Genomic DNA, 17,927 nt, shown 5'->3' with positions numbered 1-17,927 from the left:
TTGGCTCATAAATCATTCCAGCTTTTTACCAGTGCATGAGGAAAGCTTAGTTCATGAATGGGTGTTTTGTTGCCGAAGGGTTAACTGAACTGACAGTCTAGTAGAAAGTGTGGCATATTATCATAATTTAAAGGATGACAACTCACATTAACTTTCCTCTGAAACTCTGTATTGAGCTGCTCGCACATCATCATCCCTACATCTGAAATTTCAGTTTCCCAGTTCTCCAAAGGAATAGAAAAGTCATTTGCTGATAATGGAGATATACTTTCGGACACTAAAAAAATGAAGACAATCAGCTAAAATTAAGATATGCATTGTTACAAATTTTACCTTCTTTGTCATGAGACTAAGAACAATGTCTTATTTTCAGATTCTATATGTAATCTAAGGATTATAAATCATAGGCATATTTTTCATTTAAAATATTCTGACTTATAAAAAACCTTTCAGCATGGGAATTAAGGCAGAAACAGTAATATTAAAATGGAACATATTTGGATTGATTTTTTAAAAAACTAATTCTTTACTACTTGCACATTAATAACCCAACTATTTAGTGATATGCTAATCTATCAATTAATACTGTAGTAAAGCCTATATATATGGTAGTGATGAGGAAGATTTATGAGTAAAATCATGCTTACTATAACAGTAAAATACAGTGAACTTTGTGATAAAGCATCCTCCTTGGATCTATCCAAAGTTATCTTTACAAAGGAATTTGTTTTATGAAAGAAGTCACTCAAAATTGAAGAAACCACTTTCCAAATTAATTGCATTTTGACATAGACATCTGATCTACCTACCTTTGTAGGTGTGATGATCTGCATCTTTGCTTTTACAGAGTTTTTTGGGAAGCAAGTTTGCTCTTTCTTCTTCCACTTCACCAGAATTATTTAGACTATCTTCCGTGTACATTCGTTTGCGACTAAGATGTTGTATACAGCCTTAGGAACAGTAAATAACAGTGCTACAATCTTAATAAAAAATACCTAATATATATATATATATTATGTAAATATAGAATAAAATACTATATGGGTTTTTAACTGTAAAAAAAAAAAAAAAAAGCCCTTGTTTCCGTTTGTATAGTTTTAGACAACTGCATTAAATCCTATATAATTTTGACATTAAATTGAATAATGGTATAATTATAAAAATATAATTCCTTTAGGTGAAATTTCACAGTAGTATTTCAGTAATTAATATGCGTTTTTTAAAAAGCAAGTCTTTGACCACAAACCTGACATATGTGTGGAGTCACTGGGCATGCCATACCATGTTTTCTCTCTTTCTTCACTAGACGTGGATAATGGAGATGCTGAATGACTTTTCTAAGATAAGTATCAGAATTGGAAAAACATTCTGTGTAAGTACTCCTGGACACCTTTGACCATCTCTCTCAAGTTCTATAGACAGTAAGTTGCAAATGCTATCAATTTGGTTTTTTTCCTCGCATTGTTTCTATCCCTTTTTAATCTCTCACACTGCTATGCATTTTCCTAAATCCTTATGTGAACCTCAATCTTAAATTACAGCAATAGTTTTGAGCTGCTTTTTAAAACTAATCCTATTTTTCAATTCTTCCTTATTAGGAGTTTGATTTCTTTGAGTCAGGAGGGAAGCCAAAGAAAAGTCTAAACTACTTCCTTCAAATTATATCTTTAAGCCACATCTTTGTCCTCTAACCTTATGTCTTACTGATTCAAATACAAATGTGTTAGCCAAATTAGTCTTTTTCCTGTTTTCTGAAAATCTGTGTCCATTTCCAGTCCCCTTCTATACTTAAGTTAATGATGTTTCTCTACTCAGTCTATATATACCAACCTGTCCTAAGTGGAGGCTGGTATAGCCCAAACAAAACCCAGCCCACTCCAAGCTATAATTCTGTATTAACATTCTGTATTTTATAGGTTATTAAATATTAATCTTTTTGTTGGTTGACTTTTATAGTGGAAAAACTCAACCAAATTTCTATATAATCATGAAACCACTAAGTCTTAATTATAAATATGTAAGTCAGTGGTTTAAAGCGATAGCCTATTTAAGACTTTCTCGTTGTAAGTATTTCAACTTTTTTTCTATGATCAAACCATCTTACATATTTTAAACATCACACTTTCAGATAACAGGTGAAAAATACTAAATTATTATAACTATTACTAAAGGCCTGTAATCTGATTCTTATTAAGAACTATTTTAGTTTAAGGAAAGCTTACTGGCTGTAGTACCATATGACTTTCATATTTGGAGGTTCAATTTCCATAAATTTTTCTTGAAGTATAACTGTTTACATCTGAATAGCTGTTGCAATTGGGCTTCCCTGGAGGCTCAGATGGTAAAGAATCTGCCTGCAATGCAGTAGACCTGGGTTTGATCCCTGCATTGGGAAGATCCCCTGGAGGAGGGCATGGTAACCCACTACAGTCCATGGGGTTGAAAAGAGTTGGCAACTGAGCACAAGTACATTCTCCCCTCAGTATCTGTGGGGGATAGGAGGAACTGGTTCCAGGACCCCTTGCAAATACCAAAATCCACTGATGCTCATGTCCTACATATGAAGTACTGATTCACAGTTGGTTGAATCCATGGTTGGCTGACAAAGATGTGGACCTATAGATATAGAGGGTCAACTGTACCACATGTGTATTACTTCTATTCACAACAGTATTATACTTAACTGTGCTATGAATGAACAAGACGTACAGAAACCCAAAGGAAGTTAAAAAAAACTAAAGAAAAATACAAAGACATTAAAGTAAAACTACTTAAATTCTGAGGGAATAACTAGTTCACTGCTAAAACTCAACACCCATTCATAAGTGAAATAAGGCATTTAAACAATTAGAACATTAATTTGCTAACAAGTATCTATTAAAAACTATCGATAAGCATACATACTAGTACGATATCTATTTAACATTGCTCCACATGTCAGAGTCACCTTGAAAAGACCATGTATATAATAAGGATTGGAAGAGAAAATGAGAAAATGACCATAAAAACAGTTTGATTACCTATTTTGAAAATTCAAGAGAATTTAAGCAGGTAATTATGATAGAATTTGCCAAGGATGTGGGAGATATAAAAATCAACAGTGTTTCTATACAAAAGCAAAAAGTTAAAAATGCAGAAAACAATTTAAGTTTTTTTTTTTTTTAATACAGTAAAGTAAAAAGCCAATAAAGCACTGCAGAAGTATAACTTTCTTTGTGGAAGATTTTGCACAACTTTGTTGGAAATAAGACCAAACTGTAGAGAGAAAAATGAAATATATGGATGAGAAATCTCAGTATTGGTAAAAAGCAATTCTTTCCTTAAACAAACTAATTCTAAACTATATAGGCCAAGTACAGGGCTTATAATTTGGAAGTGTATTATAATATGGAAGTATGAGAGGAGGGTCAAGATGGGGGTGGTGAAACCACTGTATGCATAAAACTATTAATATACAAACTGAAGTAATGCTGTGTTAGCACAGAGACAGAGAGAGGTACTATCCTATACTTTACTGGGCGAACAGCTGACCCATGAGCTTGCCAAGGCAGTGACCCAAGTGTCATCACAGATGGAGAAAGGAGCAGTTATCCAATGTATGACATTGTACTAACTCACTATCCATATGCAAAAAGAGGAAGCCTAGAAAAACAGAAAAACCTCAAATTTAGAACTAACATTTGTAGAGAAAATATATTTATGACAATAACTGAGGGAAGGATTTCTTGAACAAAAGATTGGTAAATTTCACATTTTGATTTAATTAAGTGAAAAGACAAGCTATATTCTAGAAAAGGAATGTTTGCATTGGATATAACCAATAATTAATATCCAACATATAGTAAGAACTCCAAATTTATAGGAAAAATCAAACAATACAGTTTTAAAAATTCAAAAAGGCAATTTACAAAATGGCCAATCTGAAAAATGCAAATTAAAGTCAGACACATTTTAAATTCATCAGATTGCCAAAAAAGAAAAAACTAAAACACAGTAGAAAAATGAGCAATATCACATAGCATTGCTGGAGAGTGTAAGCTGGTACAACAAATTTACATAGCAAATTTCCAATACCTAATGAAGAGTCAGACTTCCCTTGTGGCTCAGCTGGTAAAGAAAGAATCCGCCTGCAATGTGGGAGACCTGAATTCAATCCCTGGCTTGGGAAGATCCCCTGGAGAAGACAAAGGCTACCCACTCCAGTATTCTGGCCTGGAGAATTCCATGGACTCGATATAGTCCATGGGGTTGCAAAGAGTTGTACATGACTGAGAGACTTAGAATGAAGAGTCAATAGTAAATTGGAAACACAGTGTCTCCTGTAAATGTCCAGCCAATAAATATGTAACAAAATTTCATCTAGCAAACAGCATCAAAGTAGGTGAGTGGGGATGACTTATGTGCTGAGATTTGCAACATGGGATACTAACGGAAGAAAGGATTCAGGGAAAGGAAGGATGATGAAGCAATACCAAGAAAGGACCATGGCATGGCTGTCTAATCAATCAATCACAAAGGGTTTTAAACTGTGGTCTGTAGAAATTAAGAGTCTTGCAAAGGTGCCTTTGGGGGATTATCAGAGAGGGAAGGTATGTAGGTCAGGGTTCAGACCTATCTGCTTTAAACAGTACAGCTGCATTTTTACAGTTGGCACATTGAAAGTTTCATATAAAATTTTGTTTGAAATATATGCTTTGTGAAAACTACTGGTTAAACAGAATAAAAGGTCATAAAACACTGCAAGAGTAAAAACAGTTCACTAACAATGAAAAATCAGAAAAAGAAATTAAGGAATCAACCTCATTCACCATTGCAACAAAAAGAATTAAATAGGAATAAACCTACCTAAGGAGACAAAAGAATAGTATACAGAAAATTATAAGACACTGATGAAAGAAATCAAAGATGACATAAACAGATGGAGAGATATATTCCATGTTCCTGGGTAGGAAGAATCAATATTGCAAAAATGACTGTACTACCAAATGCAATCTACAGATTCAATGCAATCACTATCAAATTACCAATGGCATTTTTCACAGAACTAGAACAAAAAATTTCACAATTCATATGGAAACACAAAAGACCATGAATAGCCAAAGGGGTTTTAAGAAGAATGGAGGTTTTAAGAGGAATCAACCTTCCTGACTTCAGATTATACTACATAGATACAGTTATCAACACAGTATGGTACTGGCACAAAAACAGAAATATAAACCAATGGAACAAGATAGAAAGCCCAGAAATAAACCCAAACACATATTGGTATTTTATTTTTGACAAAGGAGCCAAGAATATACAATGGGGCAAAGACAGCCTCTTCAGTAAGTGGTGCTGGGAAAACTGGACAGCTACATGTAAAAGAATGAAATTAGAACACTTCCTAACACCATACACAAACACAAACTCAAAATGGATTAAAGACCTAAATGTAAGACCAGAAACTATAAAACTCCTAGAGGAAAACATAGGCAGAACACTCGGTGACATAAAGCAAGATCCTCTATGACCCATCTCCTAGAGTAATGGAAACAAAACCAAAAGTAAACAAGTGGACCTAATTAAATTTAAAAGTTTTTGCACAGAAAAACAAACTATAAACAAGGTGAAAAGACTACCCTTAGAATGGGAGAAAATAATAGCAAATGAAACAACTGACAAAGGGTTAATTTCCAAAATACACATGCAGCTCATGTAACTCAATACCAGAAAAACAACCCAATTAGAAAGTGGAAAAAAGACCTAAACAGACATTTCTCCAAAGAAGACATACAGATGGATAACAAACACATGAAAAGATGCTCAACATCCCTCATTATTAGAGAAATGCAAATCAAAACTACAATGAGATATCACCTCACACCAGTCAGAATGGCCATCAGAAAGGTTACACATGAGAAATGCTGGCAAGGGTATGAAGAAAAGGCAACCTCTTGCACTGTTGGTGGGAATGTAAATTGATACAGCTACTATGGAAGATGGTATGGAGACTCCTTAAAAAACTGGGAATAAAACCACCATATGACCCAACAATGCCACTCCTAGGAATATACCCTGAGGAAACCAAAATTGAAAAAGACACACGTATCCCAATGTTCACTGCAGCACCATTTGCAATAGCTAGAACGTGGAAGCAACCTAGATGTCCATCGACAGATAAATAAATTTTGGTACATATACACAATGGAATATTACTCAGCCATAAAAAGGAACACATTTGAGTCAGTTCTAATGAGGTGGATGAACCTAGAGCCTAGAAGTATTGTACACTAATGCATATATATGGAATCTAGAAAGATGGTACTGAAGAATTTATTTTCAGGGCAGCAATGGAGACACAAACACGGAGAACAGACTTACGGACACGGGGAGAGGGGAGAAGAGGGTGAGATGTATGGAGAGAGTAACATGGAAACTTACATTACCATATGAAAAATAGATAGCTAATGCGAATTTGCTCTATGTCTCAGGAAACTCAACCAGGGGCTCTGTATCAACCTAGAGGGGTGGGAAGAGGAAGGAGATGGGAGGGAGGTTCAAGAGGGAGGGGACATATGTGTACCTATGGCCGATTTATGTTGAGGTTTGATAGAAAACAAAATTCTATAAAGCAATTATCCTTCAGTTAAAAAATTAAAATATTAAAAAAAAAAACAAACCAAAACACTTGACTCAAAATCATGGGACAGAAGGCTGGCTGGCTTTTTCAGAGATTTTAGATTGTGGCTATAGGTGTGCTGAACTTCCTTAATTCCATTTTTGTATACAGAAATTAGCACATATCAGGGGAATAATATATTTGAGGATTTACTGTATATCAGGTAATGCTTACATAATCAGTCTATTTAGTTTTTCATAGCCTTGTTTTACAGATGAGAAAATTGAGGTGCAGAGGGATTCATTAGCTTATAAAATGTTTCACAGCTAGCAAACAGTGGACTCAGGGTTTAATGTAATTCTAACTCAGAACTTTCAGCTAGACTCAGTTATAATGAACTATATTATCTTGGCAATCAGTTCTGTAACTTTATTACTACTTCAAAATTTTCCAAATCAAGCCATCTATAAAACCTAAGCCAAAAAAAGGGTTGGAGGTGGTGGGGGGGTGCATTGTAAACTGACACTGAAGTACAAACAACTTAAAAAAGAATTCAAACTATAAACTACTACTTGTAGACATTATATATTTAGCTACCCTCACTTTGACCCATATTTGATCCCTATATCTAATGTCTTTTTAAAAGACTTGACTATATGTACATATTTTATCAATAAGAAATGGTACAAATAACAATATCAGTGGCAGAATAAAGAATTTTTCAATATACCATTAAGTTAATAGTCATACTGTTTAAAACTAATAGGTAAAGTTCCTCTATAAATCTTTAAAGCAAATGCTATGGTCATACTGTTTCAACTACATTCTTTGTCAACTTGTGATTTAGTAACTAAAAGTGTACAGATTTTGAGTTTTGGTAAAACCTGAAAGAAGTGCCTGTGCTGCAGGAAGAAGCCTATTCCAGTCTAGGAAATGCAGTTCTGACAGGTAGACAAACAAGTAATACCTCTTTGGAAGGGACTGTTTCTATTACAGAATTCTTATCAGTACTCCGTAGTTCTCATATCACTGCACTGTCCTCCTGAACATATCAGTCTATTAGTTCACCGAGGCTATTTTACTTATTGGTAAGTTCCTCTCTCCCCAAGACCAAACTCAGAACCTTAAGTAGACAAGCACTGTGTATTTGATTTAGAGGCAAATGATTTACTTCCTTCAGGTATATCTGATAAAATATATATACACACATTTTTTTTTTCTTACCAAAAATAATGATTGTGCAATTGATGAACTTTCTCTTGTACACAGTAAATTTTTCTCACTGTTTTTGGATGACTTTATTGGACCTCCAACTCCACTGTTTAAGGATTCAGGTGATGAAGTTTTTGGATCAGGTGATTCTGCTACACAGTCACAATCCTGAGTAAAGTCCCTTTCTGTTATTTTCTCTACACCTATATTGCCTCACAAAATACAAAAAGAGATGACAGTTGACATCTTAAGAAATAGTATTAAATTCTAAAAATATGATAATTTAGCAAATTCCCAAATTTTAGCTGTATTTAGAAAGGATAAACTTTGAATATATCAAGATAAAATTATATATAAAATATAAGACTTTAAAAAATTATTCCTCAATTTAAAACATAATTGTAACAATAAGAACTTTCAAACATTTTCAAACAAAAATATCTATAGTATGGGCTATACTATAATGATCAACATAATTATTGAGTATTCTAACACCATAGGCAGTACTGAGATATTAAAGTCACAGAATTTTATGGTAAAATAGCTTGGGAAATCATCTGATCTAAATCTTTTATATGTGGATGAGAAAATTCATGACTGAAATAAGTCTTAGTGTAAAGAATTCTCAGAAAGATAGTTTTCAGATCAAATCAGGGCATGTGCAACTGTCTTCTGAATGTGTGCCTGTCTGAGATGACAGTGGTCTTGAGCATTATGAAAACATTCTAGAAAAGAACAAAATAACTACTTTAGAGGAAATGTACATTAATTGGTATAAACCTTCAATTTTAGCTAAAATGACACTTATAAATGCTTTAAAATATCCATAAAAGGAAAAAGGTATTAAAGCTAGATACTTATTTTTATAGTTTCTATACTTGAAAAACATATACCTATGTCAGAGCTCCAGAGAAAACTTTTTTCTTTGCCAGTTATTTTTAAATAAAAGCAAAGCCTCAATTGTTTATGAAGATAATCCACTGTGAGTCTACAGAATCAACATGATATTCCTTGGGGACTTTTGTCAATGTAATGTAAAAATGAGAAAACAGAAAGCCCCATAATTATTTCCATTTTATCTGGAAAATGTATTTGGTCTTTAACTTCCTAACTTTAGTGTCACAGTAATATTGTTGCCAACTAGCCTTAGCAAGACCAAGTTACTAGCATTAACTAACATAAAAATGAAGTTTTGACTAGTAGAAATCTTAAATATACCCCCCAAAATTAGTCTTCAAATTGTGTTTTCACATAGAGATATAATATAGAAAGGGCCTGGGAAATCATCTAAATATTCAACTAGAAGAAAAAAATGACACTGACATCTCATTACTTCTATAGATGATGGACTCCCAGATAAAGACACAGGAGATGGGTCAAGACTATTATCTCTTCCAGCATTTTTCAGGAGAGATGAAATTTTCCATTCTTTTGATACATCCTTTTGTGTTTTGGCAGTGAAGGAATTCTGCTGTTTTTTTGGCAGTTTCATGGTTTTGCTTCTGGAATGAATCTTCTCCTAAAAATATTGATAACTTTCAACTTATTCATGAATGCAAATGATTTATACTTGGACACATAAAACAATTTAAATTACATTGAAATATTTATAAAATGCCTTATTTCACTACATACAGGTATAACAGGGGCCTCAACATGAGTAGTGAAGACTTTCTAATATACTAGAAAGCATATGACAAATTCACAGGAGACTATGAGACCATAAATATCCTAACAGATACAAATAAAATGCTATAATGGTTCAAAGAAAATGATTTCCAGTTTAGGGAAATCAGAGTTCCCATATTTCACTTAAAATTTTAGAATTCAAAATTGTTTACAATTGTTATCAATTTATGTTTTCTCACATAGGTTAACTCTTAAAAAGAAGTGACAAGATAAATCTGACATTCTTACCAAAATATATATTTAACATTTTAAAAGGGTCTTAGAAGCTAATAATTTGAATTGTATCTATTTACCTGTACTAGAACTTTTTCTTTAAATGAACATGAAAATTCTTGTTCACCCTCTGATTCTGAATTTGAGAGGTCTTTATAATTTTTTTTGGTTTTTGCTGCTCTTCGTGGAAGTCTGGTTCTCCCATATGCAACTGTCTCATCTACCTTTTTGGTAATGATTTTGTTGGATGTCTTTAGAAGAAAAATTCCTGAGTATATTAGATCAATATTTTGAGATACAAGCTATTTGCTATAAAATTGACACTATGACAGAATCTATATGAATACTTGTAGGAATAAAAAGATTCTTGATTAATACTTTTAAAATGACTAAATTTTCTCTTTTCATTTAAAATATATTCTTTATCAACTTTTTATCTGAATAATTAAAGTTCTATGAGATCTGATATATATTATGTAACTTAAGAAAGGAAAAGCTGTCAAAAATATCTATAACCACAGAGTAAAATAGACTTAAAACAACATGATTCAAAAAGGCAGAAGTTAAGTGTGCAAAGCTTGGAACAATTAAAGGAAACAAGGAACTGATACCAAGGATAAAATTATGAGATGACAAATGATATTTTTTCATTACAAGGAGAAAGATAATTTTAAAGGGATGTTCAAACACAGATTTCCTGGTTTTACCATTTTAGATCTTGGTTGTGCCCTTTCCAAAGATGGTCCTGCAATTCAAGAAAATAAGGTTAAATTTTTCAAATAGACAAGAACTGACATTAAAAATTGGTAGAATATGTCTGCAAATAAGTTAAAATCATAAAAGAAAGCATGTACCTTCAAATGCATTCAAAATTTAAGTATAATTTGGTACAACATGAATTACAAACTTCCCTTCTCCTTTATATTATAAATTTTTAAAGAAACAAAAGAATATGTTAACACACTATAAAGTCAATACCCATGAATTTACTATTCCATTCAGGAACTAGATTATGAATAATACTGAATCTACTTTGTGTACTCCCTTATAAGACCCTGTGTAGCCTATAGCCCCTCTGCCAAAAGGCCATCACTATCCTTAAATCTGTTTCTTAGTCACTTGACCTTACAGTTTTACTTCACAGATGTATATCCCTAAACAATACAAAATAGTCATGTCATGTAATATACTATGATTTGCTTTATTTTTCCCCCATCATTATGTTTCTAAGATTTACCCATATTATGAGAATTGCCTCAGTCCCTATTCCCTTTTTTGATTTCTAGCACAAGTTCAATTTTCTAAATATTCACTGAAGCCTTAATAATTGGGATAATCCAAGCCAAGGAAATAATGAAATTCTGGAAGAAAGGTCCTCCAATCCTGGCAATAAGCCAGCTTGTACATATTGGCTTGTCATTCAGGTACATAAACAAAACAACTCACTCAAAAGTGTTCAATTTTAAGAGTATTTACTGATTACAGTATTCTATCTAACCTTTAATAACTCCCCAAGATTTCTAGTCTATGTTATAAATATCTTTACTTACACATCTTCCCACCAGGCAATAGCTCCTGACTATATAATCTTACCATGTTTCTCCTTGGCTTGTAACACATTGCTTCTAAGTCCACACACTGTGACTAGAGCCAGCAGCATTTTTCAATATTTTCCCACAAGTCTGACCTACATTTCAACTACTCTGACACTGCACTTTCTGCATACATTGTACTATTTCATACTGTCTCATAAATGTGATAATCTTGCTTCTCTTCTTTATGAATATGATTGAACTCTCATCTGTTTTCTAAATTCAGTCACATTTCTAAACATATGCCAAAGTTCATTCCTATTTCCTCTACTTTTTCCTATTTCCTTTTTACTTCTTTGTAAGCCATCATTCCCTCCCTCAACTCCCACAGGTCACTAACCAATATTTTTATCCTGAAATAAAAATTGATTCCCTTAAAATAAATATAAACTTAAAAGCTTAGTTATACTACCTTCTTTTAAAAATGGAATATATGAAGTCTTTGTGGTTTAGAAAATACTGAAATAGATGTTAAGCTATGAAAATGGACATTATGTCTAGCCAAAAATGTATACCTCAAACACTTATCCAACTACTTCAAGAGATTCACTAAAAGAAACAGAAGATTTATGCCAGGAAAACATTTGTGAAAGATTTAGACACAAAAATGTCTGCAATAAAATTGTTTTCCTTTCAATAAATTTTTATTGCATCTATATAAATTCCTAAAATGTATGTGTGTTGGATGTAGCTGGGGGTGGGGTGCTGTCCAAAGTTTGATTTTGTTTAGGATACTGGTCTCATGAATATTTAATACATTAAATAACTGAAGTAGATGAGTAGATGAACAATGAGAGTGTGTCGTGAACCAAAGATTACAATAAGTCATATTTGGTGTCCCTAAGATCCCAATAAAAAGATTTAAATATAGTACTAAAAATCATAAAACAAAAAGAAAAACTGCTGTAGTGTTTTGGTATATCTCATTCATAAGGGTCGGCAATTATAAAAAGTGATTTCTTACTTGATTTCTTCCCATTTTTATGTTTCTTCACATTTTTATTTCTGCTGTAGTCCATCATCAGTGGTTTTGATTTTGGTTCTCTTAGCCAGCTAATATCAGTCTTGCTGTCATCACATCTATATTCTGTGTCACTATCACTAAAGGGATTTTTCTTTTTACAATCTGATCCAATCTATAGTAAAAAAAACAATCCTTATAATAGATGAAGTAATCTGGCTTGTTATATGTCATACAAAGCAAGTTAAGCAAAACAAAACAAAACAAAACAAACCTACCAATAAACTCAGAAAAACTAGTTCTTCATTATTTTAGCATGCTAAAGAATCCATTTGGCATTAAGGACCTATCCAATAGACTCTGAAATCCAGATCAGAGACTGACGTATTTTGCTGTCCATGTTTTTATTAATTAAAAGTTAAATCAAAACAGCTTATTTCCACAAAAACAAAACCTAACACCATTTAAGAGAGTAGAATTGTCATATCGTCTATTACTAATGATTACAAATAGCTCAAAGACCATAAGAAAAATTTAACAGGAACATGGATAATCTTTCCAAAGTAAAAATAAAAGTGATCCTAATATTTTTGTGTTCCAGTCCTGTGATAATCTTTGGCGCTGAAAAATTATTAAAAACAAATATTGATTTAATAGATACATTAGGATATTATTACTTACTCTTTTATCTTTTGCTTTGAGAGAAGGTTCAAGTTCATCATGATTCCTTAAACCTACCCTTAAACAAAAATATGCATTAATTTTAATCTTAATTACTTGTTTAAGGTAGAATGTGAGTGGACAGTTATACCTGTTTTCTTAGAGTCTTCTGCCTTAACTCTTTCACTAACTCCCTATATAATTATGCCCAAGTCACTTACTCTCTGACCTCAGTTACTTATTAATTAACAAGGTTAGATGAAAAGATTACTGAGTCCTTTCAGCTTACAGCTAATATTAAAAGTGTACAGACTCTGCATATTAATTTCAGAAGTAAATGCTAAAATAATAGAATCACAGTAGGAGTAGTTAGGACAGTAGCATGTTATTCACTCTTTTGATATGTTAAAATGTCTCAGACAAACTGGAAGGAAATATTTAAGAAAAAGAACAATTGAGGAAACTGTATTTTAAACTGATCCATATAATTATAATAAAAATACCTACAATGTTATTGAACTATCCATGCAGGCTTCTCTAGCTGTAGCTTGAAATTCTTGCATCTATATTGTGAATAAGCATTAAAATTTTTTTCTTAGTGTTAAATGGTAAACAACAAAAGAAATTAACATAAAAATCTCATTTCTATCACGTCATATGAGACAAAATCTTACTAAAATATTTTTATATTTAAGAAAGCTAATAATATAAACTATATTAAAAACAAGAGTAGTAATTTTAAATCTTGCATCAGGAAGGAAAGTGACTTTCTTATTGCCCCAATTTCTCATTTCTCTCTACTTAGTCCAAAAGGTTTGAAAGAAAATAAAAAATACCTACGTTGGTACCAAATAAATTTTAAAAAATTTAATAATATACTTTAAAATATTTTAAAGCAAATATAAGAGGATGGAAATCAGAAAACATATTCTAATAATTGTATGGTAAATATAAAATAAATACTGAATAAATACAAAATAACTTCTGATTTCCAGCTTACTCCAAGTTTAATAACAGGCTCATCAGCTCCACTCAGATTAAAATTGTAAACATCATCCCTGTAAAAATGAAGAGAAACATTAACTCCATTATACAACAAAATTTTTCTTCAAATGTGAAAACTTTTAAGATTTATGAAAAATTACTTACAATGGGCATTCCGAAGTAACATTAACAAAAGTAGTCTTCAATTGTCTATAACTTTTTTTCTGAACCTTCTCCTAAATACAAAGAAATTAACATAAAACCATTCATACTTGCACCTTGCTTGTCAAACAGCATATACAACTAAACTTTCATATATTATTCTAATGGTGTTTTCACTAATATAAATTTTACATCTGTGACAGTTTCTTTAATCATCCACACTTTAAAAAAAATTGAAGACTTAAGTACTAAGAACATAATAGAAAGTATTATAAATCAAATACAAAATTAATATCCTTGTATCTTTAATATTTATTGACATTATTGTACATAGGTAAATGACCTCACTGGTATTCTGAATTCAGTGATTCTAGGATTACAAAACAAGCATGCTTCTACTCCCCTCCCCCGCCCCCCTCCAGAATCTCATTTGCTTAAACTGTTAAATAAAAAAAACTTTGGGAGAGGCTAAGATTTATGCAAAATCTCAGGTGAATGAGTCAAAACTGTATCAGCCAACTGTTAATAGTATTATTAGGGAAAAATGTATGTAAATTTACTTCTATAGCCTACTGTTCAAAGTATATTCAATATGATCAAAAAGTAAGCACAAAAGAAGTAAAATAAAATCTTAACATATTTAAGTAATTATGTTATTGACATAATTTAACTATATCACTAAATGATTGATTACTGATCAGAAATAATTAAAGTCTAATTTAATATCTGGAAGTTGGAAATATTAAAACTAAAATACTCATTTTAGTTGTGATTCCTCTTCAATTTTATTTATTTATTTTGGCTATTTTATAATAATTTGCATTATTCCAGAAAGTTTACCCTTCAATAGTTTACTCTTTTAATTACTTATCTGACTTAAACTTGCCAAAATGACTTTTACCAGTGTTTAGATACATTTGCTCAATTTATCTCTTGCAGGTCTGTTTTTGCTAGTTATTACAGAAGATACAAAAATAAGCAACCATATTAAAGAAGGTACAAATGTGAGCAAAGATCTTACTTATACAGGATACAAAGATGATTCTAAACAGTTACATTCTAGAAGACAGAAGAGAGAAAGAAAAAACTGCAACAGTGAATAAAATATCAAAAAAAGGGAACAACAACACTGCTGCACAGATTCAGAATTCTTGCCCATTTGGATTTTGAGTCAGGGCACCTTACAAAGTTTTCTTGGAGAAGGCAGACTCTGAAGCAAGGTCTGCAAGGAGGAATAAAGTTCTGACGCTGAGAAAAGAGGTTAAAGAACCTGGTGACTCACTTCAAAGTTCTTTCCAAAGGGGGAAGAAAAAGAATAAACACAGGAAAGACACTCCAGGGAATCTTATTCTGTTTCAGCTAAACAAGACATGTCTAGGAAACTAATTCTGCCAAGTAATTCAGACTTTTAAGAGGTCTAGGGGCCAGCTTGGGAGCCTGCTGGGCTGCCGTCTATGGGGTCGCACAGACTCGGACACGACTGAAGTGACTTAGCAGCAGCAGGGGCCAGCTCAGGTCTCCACCTAATTCAATAAGCAACAGAGACCAAAGAAAGATTTTTGAACAACAGAATGACATGACTGAAGCTGTGTGCTTTGCAAAGTAAAAAAGCTAGTACTGAGGGCAATGAATGGATTGGCACAGAGAAAATATTAGCAATAAAAAGAACTGCATAAAGCTGGGGATTAGAAAAAAAAAAAAAAAAAAAAAACGAGTTGGCATGGTCAGGAGAAGGAAGATTCAAGAGCAAATTACAGAAGGAGAATCTCAAAACTTGAAATTAAGTCGCAATAACTGTGAGGAATAAATCAAAGATAAGTGACATTTTAAACCTGGCTGAAGAGTAAATGTTTCTAACAAAAATATGGACTTCAGAACAATCTTATTGTCAAGAGAGATAGGATGAGCTAGGAAAAAAAATGGTCTGAATCATATACCAAAAAGTAAAAATATCACACATATATGTTAAGCATTTTCTTTGAAAAGCAGAACGGAAGTTTAAGGGGCTAGCTTGAGTGTCAGTTGTTTAATCTGTTTTTCAATATGCTGAAAACATTAAATCTATGTCCATCCTACTACTATTTTACTGTAAAGTCAAATTATCATCTTTGACTATACGTTTGGTGTAATTAAATAAATGAAACTTACCTTACCGAGCTGTAGATCTGATTTGTTTGAAAAATCACTGTAAAAAAGGTTTTGTCAAAGTTAAAAAGGCAATTAAAATGTCAGTAGAGTGTATTTCATAAAAGCCATTTTATATAAGGTAAAACATATTTGGGTCACTAAGTCTATATTTAATATGCTACGAAAAACTGAAACGTGACAGTACTAGTCTGAATCCTTTGCAACTTCAGCCATAATAAACAGCAACAGTAACAGAATCTAAGCTAAATCACTTATGCAGCAGGAGGTGCCAAGCAATTTAGAATGAATGGTTCTGCCATAAGACTAATTTTTTCCATGCCATATAAAGCCAAAATTAATTTAAACATGAACCAACCACCTGGAAGACTATAAAGAAATATTTTATAATAAAATAAAACTTTCAAAAAGACTGCAAACAAGGAAGACATTATTTGCATATATAAAATAACTCATTTTAGCTCATTTAAGTTTGGTATTTTCTTCAGCAATATATTTAAATATGTTTAGTTTTACTCATCATAGACTCAATAAATAAAATTTCTAAAATGTCTATATCCTAAAGATTTCTGAAATGGTATGCTGCATCAATACTGTATTCTTAAATGACGACTTCTAATTTTAGTTCCCTTTCTATATAATTTAAGCAGATAGTATTTATAAAAGTAAATAAGTACCTGTGTTTTCAAATGGAAAGTTACATTATCTGCAAGTATGTTTAAAACTAACCTTAAAACTATATAAAATAATTTAGAAATGAATATTTTCCTGACACATACAACTAAAGTTTAAGAGCATACCTGTCAATCAAAGACTCCTTTGATTTTCTTGCAGACTGTATGCTGTCCTTTGGCTGGTATCGCTTATTAATTTGGTTTATCAAAGATTCTGCTGCATCAGTAAATCCTTTCCCTTTTGATTTTTCTCTCTGAAATAATTTATAAGTTACTTAAAAACTCTACCAGTTAACCTTCAAAGTAAAAAAAAAAAAAAAAAGGCTGAAAAATTTTAAGAAAAATCTGGTTCATTAAATAACTACAAAGAGGAATAAAAGGGTTCAGAAATTTATTGTTTTAAAAAAGAAATTATTTAATAAATTTTGGCTTTGTTAGGCACTAAAACAACCTAGGATAAAGTCTTTTAACATATAGAACTGTTCAGAGTGCTTGGTAGCAGTTAAAAAAATGTTTCTATCTATGGGGGGAAAATTGTAAAAAACTGAAAGAAACCAAGAGTTGGTTCTTTGAAATTGTCAATAAAATTGATAAGCCTCTGGCCAAATAAGAAAAAAAGAGAAAAAAGACAGAATTTACTAATATCAGAAATGAGAGGCAATCACATGGATAATAAATCACAAGGCTAATAAAAAAGTATTATGAACAACTCTATGTTAATGAATTTGATAACCAAAACTGACCAATTCCTTGAAAGATAAGTTTTACCAAAACTCACACGGAGAGAAATAAATTACCTGAATAGGCCTAATCTATAAAAGAAAGTGAATCAATAATTAATACCTGCCAAAGTACAGAGCAACAGGCCAATGGGTTTACCTTTGGGTTTTACTGAGCATTTAAGGAAGAATCATAATTTTTCACAACCTTTCAGAAGATAGAAGCAGAGGGGGTACTTCTTAGCTCACTGTATGAAACCAATATACCCTAGTACAAAATCAAAGAACTTACAAGAAAGGAAAACTACAGGCTAGCAT

General features: G+C 32.0%; 1 protein-coding gene across 13 annotated transcripts in view; it reads right to left on the bottom strand.

The window, feature by feature from the left end:
• Positions 1-17,927, bottom strand: part of SYCP2 (synaptonemal complex protein 2) — a 73,176-nt gene that overhangs the window by 3,952 nt on the left and 51,297 nt on the right. For 11 of the 13 annotated variants that reach the window (XM_070801351.1, XM_070801353.1, XM_070801350.1 and 8 more), the window contains 14 exons: positions 17,017-17,144; positions 16,220-16,256; positions 14,075-14,145; positions 13,926-13,983; positions 13,433-13,488; positions 12,947-13,004; positions 12,269-12,440; positions 10,420-10,457; positions 9,793-9,963; positions 9,134-9,329; positions 7,823-8,022; positions 1,247-1,337; positions 810-950; positions 147-277 (listed from right to left, as the gene is read on the bottom strand). In XM_070801351.1, the coding sequence (XP_070657452.1) occupies positions 147-277; positions 810-950; positions 1,247-1,337; positions 7,823-8,022; positions 9,134-9,329; positions 9,793-9,963; positions 10,420-10,457; positions 12,269-12,440; positions 12,947-13,004; positions 13,433-13,488; positions 13,926-13,983; positions 14,075-14,145; positions 16,220-16,256; positions 17,017-17,144 (1,548 nt within the window). Of the gene's footprint in view, positions 1-146; positions 278-809; positions 951-1,246; positions 1,338-7,822; positions 8,023-9,133; positions 9,330-9,792; positions 9,964-10,419; positions 10,458-12,268; positions 12,441-12,946; positions 13,005-13,432; positions 13,489-13,925; positions 13,984-14,074; positions 14,146-16,219; positions 16,257-17,016; positions 17,145-17,927 lie in introns of those variants that run through there. The other 2 variants (XM_070801354.1, XR_011570129.1) reach the window with 2 other exon arrangements.

This window comes from Bos indicus, chromosome 13 (genome assembly GCF_029378745.1).
Source record: "Bos indicus isolate NIAB-ARS_2022 breed Sahiwal x Tharparkar chromosome 13, NIAB-ARS_B.indTharparkar_mat_pri_1.0, whole genome shotgun sequence".
Lineage (NCBI taxonomy): Eukaryota > Metazoa > Chordata > Mammalia > Artiodactyla > Bovidae > Bos > Bos indicus.
The sequence above is the reverse complement of the archived record's forward strand: the minus strand, read 5'-3'. Positions and strand labels throughout refer to the sequence as shown.